Raw genomic sequence first — 21,168 nt, 5'->3', positions numbered from 1 at the left:
TCCTGAAATTATTTCTTCTTCCACCTTTTTCCATTCAGGTACAATTTTCTTCTATGTAGAAATATTACAGACAGCTCTGTATTAGCTAACCATTTAATAAAGCAATACAGCTATACAGACAGTCCCCAGCTTAAGACCACAACTGAGCTAAGTGTTTTGTTTTGTCCCATTTTACGATCTTTCTTTCCACAGTTGTTAAGTGAATCACTGCAGTTGTTAACAACATGGTTGTTAAGTGAATCTGGTTTCCCCATTGACTTTGCTTGTCAGAAAGTTACAAAAGGTGATCACTTGACCCCAGAATACTGCAACCATCATAAATATGATCAATTGCCATGATATTTAATCAAATGACCATGGGGAATGCTGCAATTGTAGCAAGTGTGAAAAATAATCAGAATTCGCTTTTTTCAGCCCTGTTGTAACTTTGAATGGTCACTAAATTGTTGGACGTTGAGAACTACCTATAGTTCATCTTGATTTGGAATGTTTTTTTTTTAAATGATGCTTCATAATTTCAGTCTCCATTCCATGATAAAAAAAAAAAATCAGGATACCTCAAATGAGTCTAAGTGCATTCCACTATCTCTACATGGAAAAAGCTGCTCCAAGTTTTTTCTAGCATTAATGTGCTTCAGACATACCACTCTGTGTATACTATAGAACATGGAGGAGGGGTGGGCACTTAGAATTCACTTATAATCTTAGCACATTCACAGAAATAAATAAATCTCTGCACCTTCATGATTCGTAAATGAAATTGCTGAAAGCACTGTTTGAAATTGTTCAGCTTATGCTACATCAGATTTCAATTAGTGGATAATTGAAAGGCTAAGGTCAAGCACAGGAAATTAGGAGTCGAGGCAGTTCAAATGAATATATAGGTTTATTGTATGCTACAGCTCTCTAGAAAAACCTGAAATACTAACTGTCAAAGTGAATTGGCAATAAATAAGAGTCAATGGAATTTAACCATTTTATAATGCCTTGGTAAGGCCAAACCTGGAATAGGGTATCCAGTTTTGGTCACCACAATGTAAAAAAGATGTTGAGATTCTAGAAAGAGTACAGAGAAGAGCAACAAAGATGATTAGGAGATTGGAGGCTAAAGCTTATAAAAAATGGTTGCTGGAATTGGGTATGTCTAGTTTAATGAAGAGAAGGACTAGGGGGGTGACATGATAGCAGTGTTCCAATATTTTGGGGTTGCCATGAAGAAGAGGGAGACAGGCTATTCTCCAAAACATCTGAAGGCAGGACAAGAAGCAATGGATGGAAACTAATCAAAGAAAGAAGCAATCTAGAACTAAGGAGAAACTTCCTGACAGTGAGAACAATTAATTAATCAGTAGAACAACTTGCTTCCAGAAGCGGTGAATGCTCCAACACTGGAAGTTTTTAAGAAGAGACTAGACAACCATTTATCTGAAATGGTATAGGATTTCCTGACTGAGCAGGGGGTTGAAGACCTCCAAGGTCCTTTCCAACTCTATTATTATTATTATTATTATTATTATTATTATTATTATTATTATTATTATTGTTGTTGTTGTTGTTGTTGTTGTTGTTGTTGTTGTTGTTGTTGCTGTATTTAGATCTATTGTGGGCACAAAAGGATGCAAAACTAATGGTGCATTTGATCCCTCCCTCAGGCTCAGCCTAGTCATCTCCTACATCAGATAAAAATACACATATTATATTTTAGACTTATGTCTTCCTCTCTTCTCTTTCTAATGTCTACAGATCAGATATGGCTCTGCTCCAGTGATGAATGAACAAACTCAAGCTGTCTTCTCCCATCAGATGTTTCCAAACCGGGCCGATCAGTATAATGGGATTCTCCAGCTACTGTTTTATTTCAACTGGATATGGATTGGGGTGGTTTATCAAAATGAGGATATTACAGAGGAGTTTGTAGAAAAGGTACTCCCTAGTTTTTCCCAAAAAGGGATCTGTTTCGATTTCATTGAGAGGCTTCCGAAACAAACCTTTTCTGATTATATACCTGAAAGCATTGAAGAGGGCACAAAAAAAATGAAGGTTGTTATGGAAAGCAGTGCCAAAGTAGTAGTTATTCATGGTGAAATTCATGCTCTGATGTTTTTCAGAATCATGAAAGCATATGTCGACTGGGATAATATTACAATGAAAACGAAAGCTAAAGTTTGGGTCATGACAGCCCAGATAGAATTCATATCACTACCATTTCAAAGAAATTGGGATATCAGTTTCCTCCATGGTGCCCTATCATTTGCCCTTCCTTCAAAAGAGTTGCATGGATTCCACAGATTTCTTCAAATGAGAAACCCCCTCTCAGAAAAAAAAGATGGTTTCTTGTTAGAAGTTTGGCAGCATGCTTTTACTTGCTTGTTTTCTGATGGTGAAATAGATGAAAGAGTTGAAAAACAATGCACCGGGGAAGAGAAGCTGGAGACTCTTCCTATGACTCTGTTTGGAATGAGCATCACTGGCCACAGCTACAGCATCTACAATGCTATCTATGTTATTGCACATGCTTTTCATGCCATGCACTTATCCAGCAAACAAAATACATTGGTAAAGGCAAAGAGCTTGGACCTTATCAATCAGCATCCATGGAAGGTAATGTTCTGAACCTATGATGGGAAATAGAACAATCTATGGTACAAGCAAATTACATTGGGCTAAATGTGAATAGCATAGCATAGCATAGCATAGCATAGCATAGCATAGCATAGAATAGAATAGAATAGAATAGAATAGAATAGAATAGAATAGAAGTTGGAAGGACCTTATAGGTCATCTACTCCAACCCCCCACCCAAGCAGTGGGGGGTTGGAGTAGATCATTTCTGACAGATGGCAATCCAGTCTCTTCTTGAAAGCTTCCAGTGATGGAGCTCCCATAACTTCTGAAGTCAATCTGGTCCATTGGTTGATTGTTCTCTCTGACAGAAAATTTCTCCTCATTTCTAGGTTGAATCTTTCCATGATCAGTTTCATCCATTATTCCTTGTCTGGCTTTCAGGTGTTTTGGAAAATAGGTTGATCCCCTCCTCTCTGTGACAGCCCCTCAAATATTGGAACACTGCTATTATGTCTCACCTGGTCCTTCTCTTCACTAGACTAGCCATGCCCAGTTCCTGTAACCGTTCTTCATACATTTTAGCCTCCAGTCCCCTAATCATCTTTGTTGCTCTTCTCTGAACTTTTTCTAGAGTCTCAACATCTTTTTTATAGTGTGGTGACCAAAACTGGTTGCAGTATTCTAGGTGTGGTCTTATTAAGGCTTTATAGAGTGGTATTAGTACCTCACACGATCTTGATTGAATCCCTCTGTTAATGCAACTTAGGATTGCATTGACTTTTTTGGCTGCTGCCGCAAACTATTGATCATATTTGTTTATATATGTTTCAATGAAGATACCTCAAATGTGGCCTCTGTTAAAAATGTGTATTATTTAGTATTATTATAAGAAAATGACTAAGAGTGACATAATAGCAGTGTTCCAATATCTAAGGGACTATCACAAAGAGAGGGGGTCAACCTATTCTCCAAATCACCTGAAGGCAGAACAAGCAAAAGATGAAAACTATAAGAAGTAATAGATTGAAACATGTATAGGCTGTATTGCTGTTATCCTTGTCTTCTTCTCATTATTATCATCTTCTCATCTTTCTTACCTTTTCATCTCTCCTACTACATTCTCCTATTAGTATCTTATGATTTATCACTTGTTGTTTGTATGACACCAGCCAGATGCATGTGGCAGCAGCCAAAAAAGCTAATACAATCCTTAGTTGTATAAACAGAGACATAGAATCAAAATCCTGTGAAGTATTAGTACCATTGTATAAAGCCTTACTAAGACCACACCTGGAATATTGCACCCAGTTTTGGTCACATTACAAACATATGTTGAGATTTTGGAAGCCTGGAGACCATTATGAAGAACAGTTGCAAGAATTGGGTATGGCCAGCCTACAGAAAAGAAGACCAGTGGTTACATGATGGAAATATTCCATTATTTGAGGGGCTGCCACAATGAAGAAGGGGTCAGCTTATTTTACAGATCACCAGAAGGCAAAAGAGGAAACAATGAATGGAAACTAATCAAGGAGAGAAGCAACCTAGAATTAAGGACAAACTTCCTAACAGTGAGGACAATTAACCAGTGGAACAGCTTGATGTTCAGAAGTTGTAGGTCCTTTATCACCTGAGGTTTTTAAGAAAAGACTGGACAGTCATTTAACTGAAATGATTCATTGTTTATTATCAGTTTATGCAATTTCATTGCATGAGCCGAGTAAATAACCAACTTCCTTCTGTTCCTATGCACTCTGAATCATTCAATGATTTTTCAGGTCTGGCTTTGACTGAATTAATTCAAATAGCCTGCACTTAGAAAAGCCAAAATCAAGCCTTCCACTTTTTTAAATGTTCCAATTATAAGACATACCCAGATTTTATCTTTATCCACTTTCCCCTGCATCTTTTGTAAAAACTGACAATGTGAATTAGTATAGTATTAGTATGGTTCATCACACCATCAGCCAGATGTTTAGATTGGATCTGGCATTTTTGTGAATCTATTGAGTCCTTCCCAAGAACCTGGGATAGGCAGATGTTGTCTGATAGTGTTAAAGGTATGGTCACAGGATGTAAGCTGATTTAGGTCAAGCTGTCTTTTACAATTGACTTTGTACATTATAAAATTTGGTGATTTTTGTCAATGCCAATGGCCATGAGATGATGCTCCAACTACTACTATTAGTACTATATTTCCTTTCTTTTGCCATAGTCATTCTACTTCTGTTTGCAGATGTTTGTATGTTGAGACTCTTTTTTCCAGTACCTTATTTTCTATTCTGCTGTCTCCAATTACTGCAATATCCACTATGGAGAATTATTTTGTTTTTCACGCTTTTCTCTTTCCTCTCAACTTAGCTCCACCATTATTTGAGAAGCACCTCATTCAATAACAGTGCTGAGGAAGAGATTTCTTTTGATCAGAATGGAGAATTAGTAGGTGGTTTCAATATTTTAAATTGGATTATGTTTCCCAATCAATCTTTTCTGAGAGTTAGCATTGGTAAGATAGACACAAAGGAGTCCTCAGGCAAAATTCTTACTATCCAGGAAGATGCCATTGTGTGGCCTGGGATATTTAACCAGGTAAGTTTAAAATGCATATGAAGCTGTATAAAGTTGTTATCCACAATAGTTTAAAAAATAGTTCAATATTTCTGGACCTGCACAAATCAAATGGGTCGTGATACCCTTGAATTAAGCTGAATCCCCAATTAACTTTATTGTTAGAAGTACTGTATATTCTTTGTTTGGGAAATACCGTATATGCCGGCGCACAAGGCAACCCGGCGTATAAGACGACCCCCGTCTTTATCGCCGGGCCGCATTCCTAGAATGTTGTCTTATACGCCAGAAACTACCAGTATTTCCGGCGTATAAGACGACTCGGCGTATAAGACGACCCCCGTCTTTGGCGCCGATTTCAGCGCTCGTGGAAGTCGCCTTATATGCCGGCATTTACGGTATATAGTTTTGGTACAAATAATGTTTTGAATGGGTTGGAAGCTAAATATGACCCTTCTGAAGACAGAACCAGATGGTATGATAGTTAAAGCATCAGACTAGAAACTGGAGGATTGTAGTTCTAGTTCTGCTTTAAACACAAAATCAGAGGTGTCTGATTTTCAATCTATGATTTAGGACTTCTCAACCCTAAGAAAGATGTAACATCCAACCACTTCTGAAAAAATCTTGGCAACAAAATGGCAGGGACCTGTCCAGGTAGTCAGCAGGAATCATGACTGAGTGGAAGGAATAAAACGCAGAAGGAGGAGGAGGAGGAGGAGGAAGAGGAGGAGGAGGAGGAGGAGGAGGAGGAGGAGATCATGTTAATATAGTTCCTAGAAATTTAAAATGAAAAAAAATATATCTTATCCTTTGATAGCTTGTGTATGCCTTTAATAAATTAGGAAAGCATGATCCAAGCATGATTTCAGTACAAAATTATCCTCTGTAGAAAGAAAAGATGGATATTTTGAACCTACATTTTCAGAATTGATGGGGAGGCATGAATTATAAGGAAATTAAAAATAAATAAATAACAGACAAATGTGGTAAAGGAAAAAAAAAACCAACTGGAAGCAAGAAAGCTGCCTTTGTTAGAAAAAAAATTAACAACTCAAGAATAAAATATATTTTCCAGATCATAAAAGCCAGTTTTATTTCACAGAGTCTTCAACCCACTCAAAATGTCGTTGGAATCCGTCTTAATGGATTGTTGATGTTGTTGCTATTGTTGTTGTTATTCCGATGTCTTTAAATCCCCCAGATTTGTTTGATTTGGGTTTCATAGAAAACCTGCAAGAATAAAAACTAATAAACTTAACAGAGAATATTATCTCAGCAAAAGTAATAGAAATAAATACATATATAAATGTCTTCTAATTCTATCATCGTGTCTTCCTAAGCCATATATTGTCTAATGAGTAGCAAAATCTAAACTAACTCCGTTCTGTTTTGTTTTTTTTTCCCAGACACGGCCCCTCTCTCTCTGTAATGCCCGTTGCCATTTAGGGTATACTAAGTCCAAGAAGGAAGGGGAACAATTCTGCTGCTATAATTGCATTCCCTGTTCAAATGGGAAGATTTCAGACAAAGAAGGTAAGAAATAGCTATACATACAGGAAAGCTTGTGACCAAATTTGGGAGCATGCAGTATTTCTGTTCATCCAAAATGTACATTGCATGCCAACAAAGCTTGCTCTGAATTCCTAAGTCTTCTCTTCTCTTCTTGTAATGTATTGGCCGCAACTGTTTTAAATCACTTGCTTAATGTCTGACCTACATTGCTGTATTGTTTAAGGGTTGCTGTTACTGAAAGCCAGACTGGCTGTCTCCAAGCTGATAATGAGGTTTGGGGTGGGAAACTGTTACTTTAAACCTATTGGTTGCCACCTAGAGGCTAACTCAGTGGTTCTCAACCTTTCTAATGCCGCGACCCCATAATACAGTTCCCCATGTTGTGGTGACCCCCAACCACTTATACATCACCGGGTGCCAGGGGCGTGGCCAAAGAAAAGGGGGAAAAAATGGCGGACAGTCTTGTTTGGCAACCCCCATGAAATGGTCGTTCGACCCCAAATGGGGTCCCGACCCACAGGTTGAGAATCACTGGGCTAACTGTATAAGTAGCTGTGCAGCAACCTTAGGGCTGCTTCTGTTCTGAGTTAATAAACTTGTTTGCTGTTTCAACACTCTGCCTCGTTCAATGCCTAAAGAACCGAAGATATAACTCTTCTCTTCCTTTTCCTTCCCTTCCCCTCCCCACCCCTCCCTTCTCTTCTCTCCTCTCCTCTCTGCCCTTCTCTTCACTTCACTTTTCCTCTAATCCTGCATGCCTCCCTGCAGTATTTCCCCCTTAATTTGCTCATCCTCAACTTTTCTAAATCAGAAAAAATGCCTGCTTCCAGTGAGCTAGAATCTCCTTTAGTATCATTGTTCTTGCCATATTTTAATGTTTTGTTTTTTTAAAAAAAAATAGTTAACATTCATTTTGTAGCATTTTTACTTTTTTTGTATTAAAAGTTTTATAAACAATACAAAATAAACACCCTAACCCACCCATCCCCACCCTCCTGCCCCCCCCCACTTCCCAGAGCCGAGTACAGGGTTATAACAAACATATTAAACACAATCTAATTAAATTCAACAAATAAATTAAACTTAATCTAATTAAATTTACAGTTTATACAACAACTAAATTCATACTTAACCCTTAACTCCCTTTAAACCTTAATAAAATATTATAAACAAATCCATTTTAAACAATTATTATAAAAAACCATAATAACAATGAATAAACTAAATAATTCCAATTATAAAATACAATTAATAATTCTTATTATATTAAAATTTAATCATAAAATAAATGAAACTTTTTAGTTCCATATTTAATCTGAATATAATCTATCCATCTTCTCCATACCATAATATATCTTTCTTGTGTATGATTCTTTAAATAAGCAGAAATTTTAGCCATTTCTGCTAAATTAGAAACCTTTAATATCTATTCTTCTATTGTAGGCAACGAATCTTTCTTCCAATATTGACCTATCAATAACCTTGCTGCTGTAATTAAATTCAACATTAAAATAGTTTCTTTGACATCAAAATCCTCAAAAATCCCTAATAAAAATAGTTGAGGAGTAAACTTTATCTTCCTTTTAAAAATATTTTGAATGTTCCACCAAATCATAATCCAAAAAGCCTTAATATTTTTATAAGTCCACCAAACATGAAAATAAGTTGCATCAGTACCACCACACCTCCAACATTTGGGCTGTAAGTTAGGATACATACAAGACAGTTTTTTAGGATCCAAATGCCACCTATAAAACATTTTATAAAAATTTTCCCTCAAATTTTGAGCCTGTGTAAATTTAACATTTCTAATCCAAATAGTCTCCCATAAATCCAATAAAATCGGTTCCTGGATATTCTGAGCCCATTTAATCATGCAATCTTTTACCAAATCTGTTTCCGAATCCAATTTTATTAACTCATTATAAATTCTTTTAATATGAGCTTGTTTCTGATCTTTAATCTGAATTACCAAATTTTCATCTCCTAATGTTATTCCAACTTTCTTATCTACAGTCCACCTATCCACAATTTGTAAGTATTGGAACCATGATTGTAAAATATTTTCTTGTTTTAATACATTTTTACTTTTTACAAAGAATTTGGTGAACAAGAAAATCCACTAATAAAGAGATCATTAATAAACATATAAGTAACATAAGTGGCTTTGGTTTTATACTTTTTTCTTCATTTTCTGTATCTCTGTGAAAAGGTAGCTAGATTTAGGAGGTAACTGGAAAGTATTTCAGTATAAAAAGAGATAATTAGGATAACTATAACTCTTGATCTATTATTTCATTTAAGAAATGGTACTTTCCATTTTTTTTCTTCTTTAAACTTTCCTTTTATTTAAGGAAAGTGATTCAGCTTTGGATTACAACTGATGCAGTGGTCAGAATGCAATATTGCAGTTTAACTGCCCACAGCCAATCCTGACCGACTCAAGGCTGACTCAGCTTTCCATCCTTCCTTCCTTCTAAGATCAGAAAATGAGGACCCAGATTGTTAGGGGTCAATATGCTGACATTGTAAACCACTGAGAGAGTGCTGCAAAGCACTATGGAGTGGTATACAAGTCTAAGTGCTATTGCTAGTGCTGTACTGAAAAAGTATAATGTATCATTTTCTTTTTCAGATATAGAGGATTGTTTTGAATGCCCTGAGGATCAATACCCAAACAGATTCAAGGATGGATGCCTTCCAAAACAAATAACTTTTCTATCTTATACAGAACCTTTGGGGATCATTCTGGCGATGCTTGCTTTCTGCTTTTCTCTCTTCACAGCTTTGGTGCTTGGAATCTTCATGAAACACAAAGAAACACCCATCGTCAAAGCCAACAACCGAAGTCTCAGCTATATTCTACTGATCTCTCTCCTGTTCTCTTTCCTTTGTTCTTTGCTGTTCCTTGGCAAGCCTGAACAGTGGAAGTGCCTCCTTCGGCAAACTTCCTTTGGCATGATTTTCACCATAGCCGTTTCTTGCATATTGGCCAAAACCATCATAGTGCTTTTTGCTTTCATGGCTACCAAGCCTGGATCTCGAATGAGAAAATGGGTGGGGAAAAGATTCTCTAACTCCATTATATTTTCTTGTTCCTTTATTCAAGCCCTGATTTGTATTGTGTGGCTGGCCACCTCCCCCCCTTTCCCTGATTTTGATTTGCATTCAGTGACTGAAGAAATTATACTACAATGTAATGAAGGTTCTCCCGTCATGTTCTATTGCATCCTGGGCTTTATGGGTTTCCTAGCCACTCTCAGCTTCATTGTGGCATTTTTAACTAGGAAATTACCAAACAGTTTTAATGAAGCCAAGTTCATCACATTCAGCATGCTTGTGTTTTGCACTGTTTGGCTGACCTTTGTTCCAACCTATCTGAGCTCCAAGGGAAAATACATGGTAGCTGTGGAAATCTTCTCTATCTTAGCTTCCAGTGCTGGGTGCTTGGGCTTTATCTTTTCTCCAAAATGTTATATTATTGTGTTGAGGCCTGAGCTGAACAGCAAGAGACACCTAGTAAAAGTAAACAAGTGAGAAATCTATAATTCTAACTCAACTAGGTTTTTTTTTTCTCATGACCATATACCACCATATTTAATTTTGCTGAGTATACTAGATATTTATAAATGATTGTTTTCTTTTATATGGACCTAGTTTTCCTACAGACATTGGGCCAAAATGATGAATGAATCTGTACACTTTTATTATGTTGATTTTGGCTTCTTCCTGGTGATGTCGAACATATTAACTGTAATTTTTTTATCTTTTGTTTTTGTTGATGTAGGTCATTCAGAATCATGATGATATGAATTGGATGACTATGTACATATTTCAGTTTTGATCCCTGAGTATATCTATCCCTACTTGTCCCAGTAGTTGCACTGGAGAATAAAAACTAGACTCTCTTCCTGTAACTGTTTTTGAAACAGATCTTGTCTTTGAAAAGGGTAGACTACCTGGAACAGATTGGAGTTGATTGCAGTAGTGATGGTTAATTATGAATATTTTGGTAGTTTACTCCATATTGAGTTTATTTTATAATTATCTAGAAGCCTCTGTCATTCTGGATTTATCTAGAAACTTCTGATATCCTAGACCAGGGGTAGGCAACATCGGCTCTTTTATGACTCATGGACTTCATCTCCCAGAATTCCTGAGTCAGCTATACTCCCAGGAATTCTGAGAGTTGAAGTCCATGAATCATAAAAGAGCCGAGGTTGCCTACCCTGGCCTAGACAAATGAGCAAATTCTTTAAAGGTTTAGCTCTCAGTTCTATGATAAATATACAGACAGAAAAAGTGTTATTGATATAGATGCATACATGTCAGAGAGAAAGAGAGAGAGGGAGAGAGAGGGAGGGAGGGAGAGAGAGAGAGAGAGAGAGAGAGAGAGAGAGAGATCAGCTTTAAATAAGAACACATTGAATGGATTGTGGCACTATTACATACAAATACAGGTAGTCCTTGACTTAAAACTTGATGCTTAACAACCATTCAAAATTACGAAGGTTTTGACCCCACACACCAACACACATGCAGTCACATGACCACATTTCAGGCACTTAGCAACCAGCTCACCTTTAAAACCATTTGTAGCATCCCATAGTCATATTACTATGATTTGCAATGACTTTGCCAGTTTCTGCTTTTAAAAAATCACTCAAAAGAATAGATTCCCACTTACAGCCATGCATTCATTTAAGAGATCCTGAAAATTAAGTCATAAAAACAGATCTGGACACATGGGTACCTTGACTTATGACCATAACAATTTACAACTGGAAATCAGATCCCAAATTCAATTGCAAGTCGAGGACTATTTGTAACTCAGAAACTGGATGATTTAGGGAGTGTATAATGTTCTTGGTTTTAATCTTTATTTATACAGTATATGCAAACACACACACACACACACATATTCACACACATATGCAGAGAGAGAGAGAGAGAAAGAGAGAGAGAGAGAGAGAGAGAGAGAGAGAGAAATTTCTATATATCATTAAAAACGTCAGCAACTTTACCACCTTAAAAAAAAAAAGAACCAAAGTTGGGTTCAAATTTAGGGAACATATTCGCCTTTTCATACCCTCAAGCAACTGTATCTCTGAATAATAATTATAAGAATTCCCTCCTGTAATTATGACATTAATATTATTTCTTTCTTCAGTTCCTTGGGGAGCTTTAAAATCTATTGGAAAAATAACAAGTCAAAACTAATCAATATCAAAGTATGTTTATCAGCCAATCAGTTGAAGTAGGAAATCTATGATTCTTTATCAGTTGGATTGCAGACAATTTGCACTGAACAGACATGACTTCAGTTTGCATAGTAAGCAACCAATCAGGCTGAATAATAGTGGACAGAAAACTTGCTGAGTCTCATCACTGCTGTTTGATTCATTTTAACGAGAAGAGTTCCATGGAAGATGATAACATTGATGGTGTTTGTATTGGTGTTATTTCCACTGACAGTGTGCAAAGTTTCTAGCTTTAGATGTAATGTTAGTGAGCCTCTTCCTATTTATCATAAGTATTATAAATCTGGAGATTTCATAATGGCTGGCATTATTTCTTACACTTACCATTTTACAAGTCCTACTTCTTATAAAAAAACGCCCTTCGTCAGCAGTTTTTGGTGATTTTGTGTAAGAATCTTTATTTTCTTAATCCTTCTGTATGTGTTTTCCAATTATTTTCTAAGTGTGTTTTCTGTTGCTTTGTTTTGTGGGAAAGGAACTTTGCTGATGCAGGTTTGTTTTCATTAATTCAGTAGAAAATAATAATAATAATAATAATAATAATAACAACAACAACAACAACCCCCAGTGAGGCACTACCTTGACGTGGTTGTGGGGCTTGTGTACTCTGAGGAAGATGAGAGCTATACCAGAGGATCAACCATACTGGACAGGTCTCATCAGAGGAGTCAGACAAAGAGTGTCTCTCCCATAAAAAATATGGTGAAACGTAAATTTCAGAATGCCATACTGGCTCGAATGTCACCCGGGTTAAATATCTGAAGAACAATGATGAAGATGCACTGAAATTAGTATATCAGGAAGGCTTACTGACTACTGGAGAGACCAAACTGGCCTACAAGAAAGACCAAATGAAGAACAGAATAGAGGCATGGGAAGACAAAGCACTACATGGCCAATACATTAAAAAAATAGCTGGGAAAGCAGATATTAATAAGACCTGGCAATGGCTAAGAGAAGGAAAATTGAAGAAAGAGACCGGGGGACTAATTCTGGCTGCACAAGACCAAGCCTTAAGGACAAATGCATATAAAGTCAAAATTGAGAACACAGCAACAAACAGTAAGTGCCGCCTATGCAAAGAAGCTGAAGAAACAGTGGACCACTTGGTAAGCTGTTGCAAGAAGATTACACAGACTGACTACAAGCAGCGGCATGACAAAGTAGCAACAATGGTGCATTGGAAGATCTGCAAAAAATATCATTTGCCTGTAAGAAAAAACTGGGGGGATCATAAAATAGAGAAAGTCATAGAAAATGATAAAATTAAACTGCTCTGGGACTTCAGAATTCAAACAGACAAGCACCTGCAACATAACACCCCAGACTTAACAAGTGGCGATAAGAAAGACAAAAAAGTCTGGATAGTGGATGTGGCAGTGCCTGGAGATAGCAGAATAGAAGAGAAAGAACTGGAGAAGATAACAAAATACAAAGACCTACAAATAGAAATAGAAAGGCTGTGGCAAAAGCAAGCAAGGGTAGTACCAATAGTCATAGGCGCCTTGGGTGCAATCCCAAAACAACTGGAGCACCACTTGAACATTGGCATTGACAAATTTGCCATTAGTCAATTGCAAAAAGCGGCCTTACTAGGAACTGCTTCCATTCTGCGACGATACCTGTAATACCATCAAACATCCACATCTGCCTATCCCAGGTCCTGGGTAAGGACTCGATAGGTAGACAAAATGCCAAATCCAGTCTGAACATCTGGCTGACTGTGCGATGATCCAATAATAATAATAATAATAATAATCCCCCAGTGAGGCACTACCTTGACATGGTTGTGGGGCTTGTGTACTCTGAGGAAGATGAGAGCTATGCCAGAGGTTCAACCATACTGGACAGGTCTCATCAGAGGAGTCAGACAAAGAGTGTCTCTCCCATAAAAAATATGGTGAGACGTAAATTGCAGAATGCCATACCAGCTCAGACGTCGCCCGGGTTAACAAGGTCCGCACTAGATATCAGAGTTCCTGGATATCTGGTGAAAAATGGGTTACAGGACTCAGGACTGTTGGCTGAGCAACCAGGGCCAGCAGCTGCAGAACTACTGGAAGAAAAGGTGTTTACCCGTCGCAGATACACAGTGATGGAAAACAAAGAAATAATGATCTGTTACTACAGATCATGTCCAACAAGACGAGGATATCTAAAACGAATGCACCAGTTCTGGAAAGAACAACATCCAGAATCATAAATAACAGAACAGAGACTAGCAGATCAACGCCAATTTATAACACGAAATAAAGTATTCACAGAAACAGAATTGGACGAACTGCAAAGGTTTACCCAGGGCAAAGAAATCAAAGCTTTACCAGAAGTAATTCAGAATGTAGAGGCAAACCAGGGGGAGTTGGCAGTGAAGGAATCCAGCAGAGATATACAACTGTTCTCATTTGGAAACCAGGCACCTCTTCCTCAGGAAGAACAAAAACCTCTAACTAAAGAAATAAAAGAATTGAAACAAAGAATAACTGAGCATCTAGAACAGCACAAAAACAACAGAATAAGGCTGCATGCATTGAAGCTTGTTCCAAAGAAACAGCTAGCACAAGCATTAAAAGATGCAAATACTGCAATATCAAGTATAAGCACCAATTCACTGCAAGAAACAAACCAACTAATGTACAGCACAGCTGCAGTTATAACAGAATACCTGAGATGCAAAATCAACAAAAAAGAAAAACAAACAAACAGTGCACCAGAAAAAATGGACGGTTAGACTAGAAAATAAGATCAGCAAGTTAAGATCACATGCAAGCAAGCTAGAACAGATGAAAGAAAAGAAGCTGAAGAACAAGAAGACCAAAGAATACCTAATCAAGGAATACCACTTAGAAACAAGGAAGATCAAGGAAGCACTGGAAATAATAAAGCAACAAATAACAGCTATAGCCAGGAAAATCAGTAGATATGAAGCTCGAATTGCAAACTACAGGCAGAACCTCCAATTTCAATCCGATCAGAAACGTTTCTACCAATCCATCAATGGAGAAACTGCAAGGAATCAGTCAGTACCTGACAAGGAAGAAACAGTGCAGTTCTGGAAGCAGATATGGGATAACCCAAAGAAATACAACAAGGATGAGGCTTGGTTAAAAGAGGTGGATGCAAATAAAACAGAAGTTGAAATGAAAGAACTAGTAATAACAACAAAAATGGTAGAAAAAAGAGCAAAGAAAATCAAAAATTGGTCAGCACCAGGTGAAGATGAACTGCATGGGTTTTGGTTGAAACATCTAACTGTTATACACCCACTCATTGCCAAACAGTTCAACAATATACTACAAGGAGGAGAAATTGAAAAGTGGCTAACAACTGGGAAAACCTACCTAATAATGAAAAATCCAGCAAAAGGGGCAACACCAGGTAACTACAGGCCAATTACCTGCTTACCAACAACTTTCAAATTACTAACTGGTGTAGTAGCTGATGCAGTGCAACAGCATCTAGTTGAAAACAATCTCTTTCCACCTGAGCAGAAAGGAAACCGCCCCAATAGCAGAGGAACAAAAGATCAACTCCTAATAGACAAAATGATCTTGGAAAACTGCAAGAAAAGGAAGACCAACCTGAATGTGGCATGGATTGACTACAAAAAGGCATTTGACTCTCTGCCACATGATTGGATAATCAAGTGCCTAGAAATAACAGGAGTCAGTAGAAACATCAGAAAATTTGTGCAAAGATCGATGGCACAATGGAAGACACAGTTGCAGATCAATGGTGAGAGGCTGGGAGAGGTTAATATCAAGAGAGGAATATTTCAAGGAGATTCATTATCACCATTACTATTTGTTATTGCACTGTTTCCTCTGTCAACAATACTGAATAACTCAGGACATGGCTATCAAACATCAAAAACATCTGCCAGACTATCCCACCTCCTTTATATGGATGATCTGAAGCTGTATGGAAAAACATCATCTGAAATAGAATCGCTGCTCAACACTGTCCGTATATATAGCCAAGATATTGTAATGGAGTTTGGCTTGGACAAATGTGCCACACTTACTATCAAACAAGGAAAAATAGTGAAAACTGAAGGAATCAAGATGCCCCACGAAAATAACATTAAGAGTCTGGATGAGGAAGAGTACTACAAATACTTGGGTATCCTTCAAGCTGACAACATCAAGCACACTGAAGTCAAGAAAAAGATTAGAGGTGAATACATCAAGAGAGTGAAGAAGATCTTAAAGTCCAAACTCAATGGAGGAAATACCATAAAGGCAATCAACACCTGGGCAATCCCAGTCATTAGGTACACAGCTGGAATAGTGGACTGGACTCAAGCAGAACTAAAAGCAATGGATAGGCAGACCAGAAAAATAATGACAATGAATCATGCCCTTCATCCACGCAGTGACATTGATAGACTTTATCTACCAAGGCAAATAGGTGGGCGTGGAATGCTACAAGTACATCAGATGGTTGAAGAAGAAAAAATGGCTTTGGAAGAATATCTGAAGAACAATGATGAAGATGCACTGAAATTAGTATATCAGGAAGGCTTACTAACTACTGGAGAGACCAAACTGGCCTACAAGAAAGACCAAATGAAGAACAGAATAGAGGCATGGGAAGACAAAGCACTACATGGCCAATACATGAAAAAAATAGCTGGGAAAGCAGATAATAATAAAACCTGGCAATGGCTAAGAGCAGGAAAATTGAAGAAAGAGACCGAGGGACTAATTCTGGCTGCACAAGACCAAGCCTTAAGGACAAATGCATACAAAGTCAAAATTGAGAAGACAGCAACAGACAGTAAGTGCCGCCTATGCAAAGAAGCTGAAGAAACAGTGGACCACTTGGTAAGCTGTTGCAAGAAGATTGCACAAACAGATTACAAGCAGCGGCATGACAAAGTAGCAACAATGGTGCATTGGAAGATCTGCAAAAAATATCATTTGCCTGTAAGCAAAAACTGGTGGGATCATAAAATAGAGAAAGTTATAGAAAATGATAAAATTAAACTGCTCTGGGACTTCAGAATTCAAACAGACAAGCACCTGCAACATAACACCCCAGACTTAACAATTGTCGATAAGAAAGACAAAAAAGTCTGGATAGTGGACGTGGCAGTGCCTGGAGATAGCAGAATAGAAGAGAAAGAACTGGAGAAGATAACAAAATACAAAGACCTACAAATAGAAATAGAAAGACTGTGGCAAAAGCAAGCAAGGGTGGTACCAATAGTCATAGGTGCCTTGGGTGTAATCCCAAAACAACTGGAGCACCACTTGAACACAATTGGCATTGACAAATTCGCTATTAGTCAATTGCAAAAGGCGGCCTTATTAGGAACTGCCTCCATCCTGCGACGATATCTGTAATACCATCAAACATCCACATCTGCCTATCCCAGGTCCTGGGTAAGGACTCGATAGGTAGACAAAATGCCAAATCCAGTCTGAACATCTGGCTGACTGTGCAATGATTGATAATAATAATAATAATAGTAAAGTTGGAAGGGACCTTGGAGGTCATCTAGCCCAACCCCCTGCTCAGGCAGGAAACCCTACACCATTTCAGACAAATGGCTGTCCAGTCTCTTCTTAAAAACTTCCAGTGTTGGAGCATTTGCTGCTTCTGGAGGCAGGTTGTTCCACTGATTAATTGTTCTCACTGTCAGGAAGTTTCTCCTAGGTTGCTTCTCTCCTTGATTAGTTTCCACCCATTGCTTCTTGTCCTGCCTTCAGGTGCTTTGGAAAATAGCTTGATTCCCTCTTCTTTATGGCAGCCCCTGAGATATTGGAATACTGCTATCTTGTCCCCCCTTGTCCTAGAAATATTGGAATACTGCTATCATGTCCCTCCCCTTGTCTAGAAATAATCTAGAACATATTATCCAAAGCAGCTGAAGGCAGGACAAGAAGCAACGGGTGGAAACTAATCAAAGAGAGAAGCAACCTGGAACTAAGGAGAAACTTCCTGACAGTTAGAACAATTAACCAATGGCACAACCTGCATCCAGAAGCGGTGAATGCTCCAACACTGGAAGTTTTTAAGAAGAGACTGGACAGCCATTTGTCCAAAATGGTATATGACAGTGGTTCTCAACCTGTGGGTCGCAACCCCATTTGGGGTCGAACGACCATTTCACGGGGGTCACCAAACAACGCAGTCCGCCATTTTTTTCCCCCTTTTCCTTAGCTGTACTACTAGACTCTATTCAAGAAACTCTATTCTATTGGCATTCAAAAGCCTGCGCCCTCGCTGCCGCATGCCATGGCCGCCCAGAGCGCCTGGACCTGCCTGCCACCGCACTGAATGTGGGGCAGTGGGGCAGTGGTGGGCGCAGGGAGGGTTGCTGATGCGCGTGGGGCCTGGTGGGTGGCTTACCTCCCTTGGGCTAGGCCAGCTGGTGGCCCAGCTCGTGGTCGGCCTGCACTGTCACTGCTGCTTGCCAGCTACTTGTCGGCCGGCGCAGGGGGCGGCACCACGCATGCACAGCGGTCCCGGGCCGAGGCGGTTGCTGGGCGACAGCCCGCGTGCAGCCAAAGGAGAGGAGGTGGAGCGTGCTCGCCTCCTCCTGCCCTGCCCGCAGGGAAATACAGATAGTCCACAACTTACGACCACATGGTTGGGGTCGCGGCATTAGGAAGGTTGAGAACCACTGGGTTAGGCCCAAGAAGGTTTCTTCTCTCCAGGAATTCTTGGGGTTAAATTGGGTCGATGTTAAGTGAATATAAGTTTTCAATGCTGGCCTATGGGATTTCAATCTTGTGATGAAGTGTATTCAAAGAATCTTCTTGAATCCAGGACTTACTGCATGGACCATGCAAGGGAATGTTGGTTTATTTAATCCTTCCAGGAAACAGAGGGAAGGATATGGTTCCAAATACACAAATTTGCATACACCATGACTTTCTTAAATGATATTTCTTTCTTGGTTTTATTTAATAGTGTGAAAAAATATTTACAATTTTTAGATAAAAATTATATTCTGGAATGATATAGCACTTAACCAGAAGATAGAATGTTGTAGAATATTCCTAGAAATCCAGTTTGTGTATTTCAGATATGGATGTCTGTAGTCAATGTCCAGATGATCATTATCCAAACCCTACCCAGAATTCATGCATTCCAAAAAAGAAAACCTACTTGTCATATGGAGAACCCTTGGGCAGCACTTTGGCCAGTTTTGCTCTTTGTGCTACTTGTCTATCTGTGTTTATCCTGGGCATCTATTTTAAATACCATGACACTCCCATCGTCAAAGCCAACAACCGGAACCTGACTTATGTGCTCCTCAGTTCATTCTTCTTCTGCTTCCTCTCTGCTCTTCTCTTCATTGGCCACCCAGAGAAGCTGACTTGTTTCATTCGACAAACTGCATTTGGCATGATTTTCTCAATAGCAGTTTCTTGCATCTTGGCCAAAAGCATTGTAGTAGTTCTAGCATTTACTGCTATCAAGCCAGGGTCCAGGATGAAAAAATGGGTGGGCAAAGGATTGGCCAATTTCATCCTTCTTTCCTCCTCAATGATTCAAGTTATCATTTGTACTGTGTGGCTGGTCATCTTTCCCCCATTTCCAGATGTTGACATGCATTCAATGGCAGCAGAAATTATTGAAGAATGTAATGAAGGTTCAGCATTCATGTTTTACTGTGTCTTGGGCTTTATGGGTTTCCTGGCCATTGTCAACTTTGTAGTGGCTTTTTTGGCCAGGAGATTGCCTGACACATTTAATGAAGCCAAGTTTATTACCTTCAGCATGTTGCTATTTTGCAGTGTTTGGATGGCTTTTGTTCCAACTTACCTAAGTACCAAAGGGAAGTACATGGTGACTGTAGAAATCTTCTCCATTTTGGCCTCCAGTTTTGGGATACTGAGTTGCATCTTTTTCCCCAAATGCTACATCATTTTGCTGAAGCCAAATCTGAATACGAGGCAGCAGTTAACAAGAAAAAATAAAATCTGAACAATGTAGCTGAAATACTGTAAATTTATTAACAAAAAACCTGCAGGAAAACGGGTCTGAAGATTTCACTTTGATGTATAGGTTTCTCTGGTTTTATCTCTTATACAGTATGTGCTATTTCAACTGTTGATGCCTCTATGTAAAAGCTGACTCTTCATTTTTAGTGTTCTTTCTTGTCAGCATTTTTTGTACATGTAACCTAAAAACAAATTCTTCTAGGAGGCATTGCTATCTTGTCTGTGCAAGAAAAAAAAGATAAGATAACCTTTTAATGGTGTTAAAAAGTATGACACATCAGCTATTTTATATGCTTAATGAGGAAAATTTAAATTCTCAAATTCTGATTCCAGAACTTTTAAAGAAATTCTGACATTCTTTATTAAAAATTGTGTGTGTCTCTCTCTGTGTGTGTATGTGTGTGTGTGTGAGAGAGAGAGAGAGGGAGGGAGGGAGAGGGAGGGAGAGAGAGAGAGAGAGTATAATCTCTCTTTAGTGTAGAGATTATTTTAAGTGTGTGAGTATTTAATTTAGATCTTTATTGAAATTTATAAATAAAATTATGACACTTCAACCTCACTTTCTTTAGCCTCTTTTAGTGGTACAAACTTTTGATTATTCCTTCTATTTTTGGGAAGCTGCTCATCACTTCAAATGACAAAGAGCGAATACCTGCATGTTCCTTTGCTCATTTAACAGAAATAATTAGGTTGGTTTAGATTATCAACTGTGATGTTATATGGCTCCCTCACTGAGCAAACATTGTGTTTCAGGAGCATTTACATTTATACAGGAACTGCCATAAATCCATTAATCCTGATTTTCATTATTCCCCATCCCACTGAAACACAACACAGTCACACAGAGACAGATAAATGTAGATGCCTTTCACATGCATATTTTTCTCTTTATTTTACAACTGAGAACTCCTTGTGAGTCCATCCAAAGCATGCAGTGTGGACAATGTCTACAGAATTCAAATATATATATATATATATATATATATATATATATATATATAATCAGTCCTGAGAACAACCGACTTTTGTATGGATCTCTATTTAGTCTCTCCAAATATTCTTCTGTGTTATAAAATTGGTGCTTGAAATGACATATCTTCCTGATCATGCAATTATCTTGTAACCTGGTTTAGAAAGTGTTTAATTTTCTTTTTTATAAAAGCCCCCCCTCTCTCTCTCTCCCTCTCCCTCTCTTTCTCCCCCCCCCCTTTGGTTTAAAAACTACGTACATTTTTTCTGTCCTACAAAATTTAATTCAAATCCAGGGAACATGATCACATATTTTCAAAGTCTCAAAGAAACAC

General features: G+C 38.2%; 1 protein-coding gene across 1 annotated transcript; it reads left to right on the top strand.

The window, feature by feature from the left end:
• The first annotated feature begins 1,803 nt into the window (after positions 1 to 1,803).
• On the top strand, positions 1,804 to 19,847 carry LOC120316116 (vomeronasal type-2 receptor 26-like). Its single transcript, XM_039361335.1, has 5 exons — positions 1,804 to 2,601; positions 4,927 to 5,154; positions 6,543 to 6,669; positions 9,284 to 9,853; positions 19,513 to 19,847. The coding sequence occupies exons 1-5, from the start codon at positions 1,804 to 1,806 to the stop codon at positions 19,845 to 19,847; spliced, it is 2,058 nt and encodes a 685-aa protein (XP_039217269.1).
• The last annotated feature ends 1,321 nt before the right edge of the window (positions 19,848 to 21,168 follow it).

The sequence above is a fragment of the Crotalus tigris genome, unplaced genomic scaffold (assembly GCF_016545835.1).
Source record: "Crotalus tigris isolate CLP2741 ecotype Arizona unplaced genomic scaffold, ASM1654583v1 scf7180000019249.191612, whole genome shotgun sequence".
Taxonomy (NCBI): Eukaryota; Metazoa; Chordata; class Lepidosauria; order Squamata; family Viperidae; genus Crotalus; species Crotalus tigris.
The sequence above is the reverse complement of the archived record's forward strand: the minus strand, read 5'-3'. Positions and strand labels throughout refer to the sequence as shown.

Coding starts and splice junctions, on each gene's coding strand:
- LOC120316116 (XM_039361335.1), top strand. CDS start 1,804: ATGTTTCCAAACCGGGCCGATCAGTATAATGGGATTCTCCAGCTACTG. Junction 2,602..4,926: donor TCAATCAGCATCCATGGAAG/GTAATGTTCTGA, acceptor CTCTCAACTTAG/CTCCACCATTATTTGAGAAG. Junction 9,854..19,512: donor TATACTACAATGTAATGAAG/GTTCTCCCGTCA, acceptor AATGTAATGAAG/GTTCAGCATTCATGTTTTAC.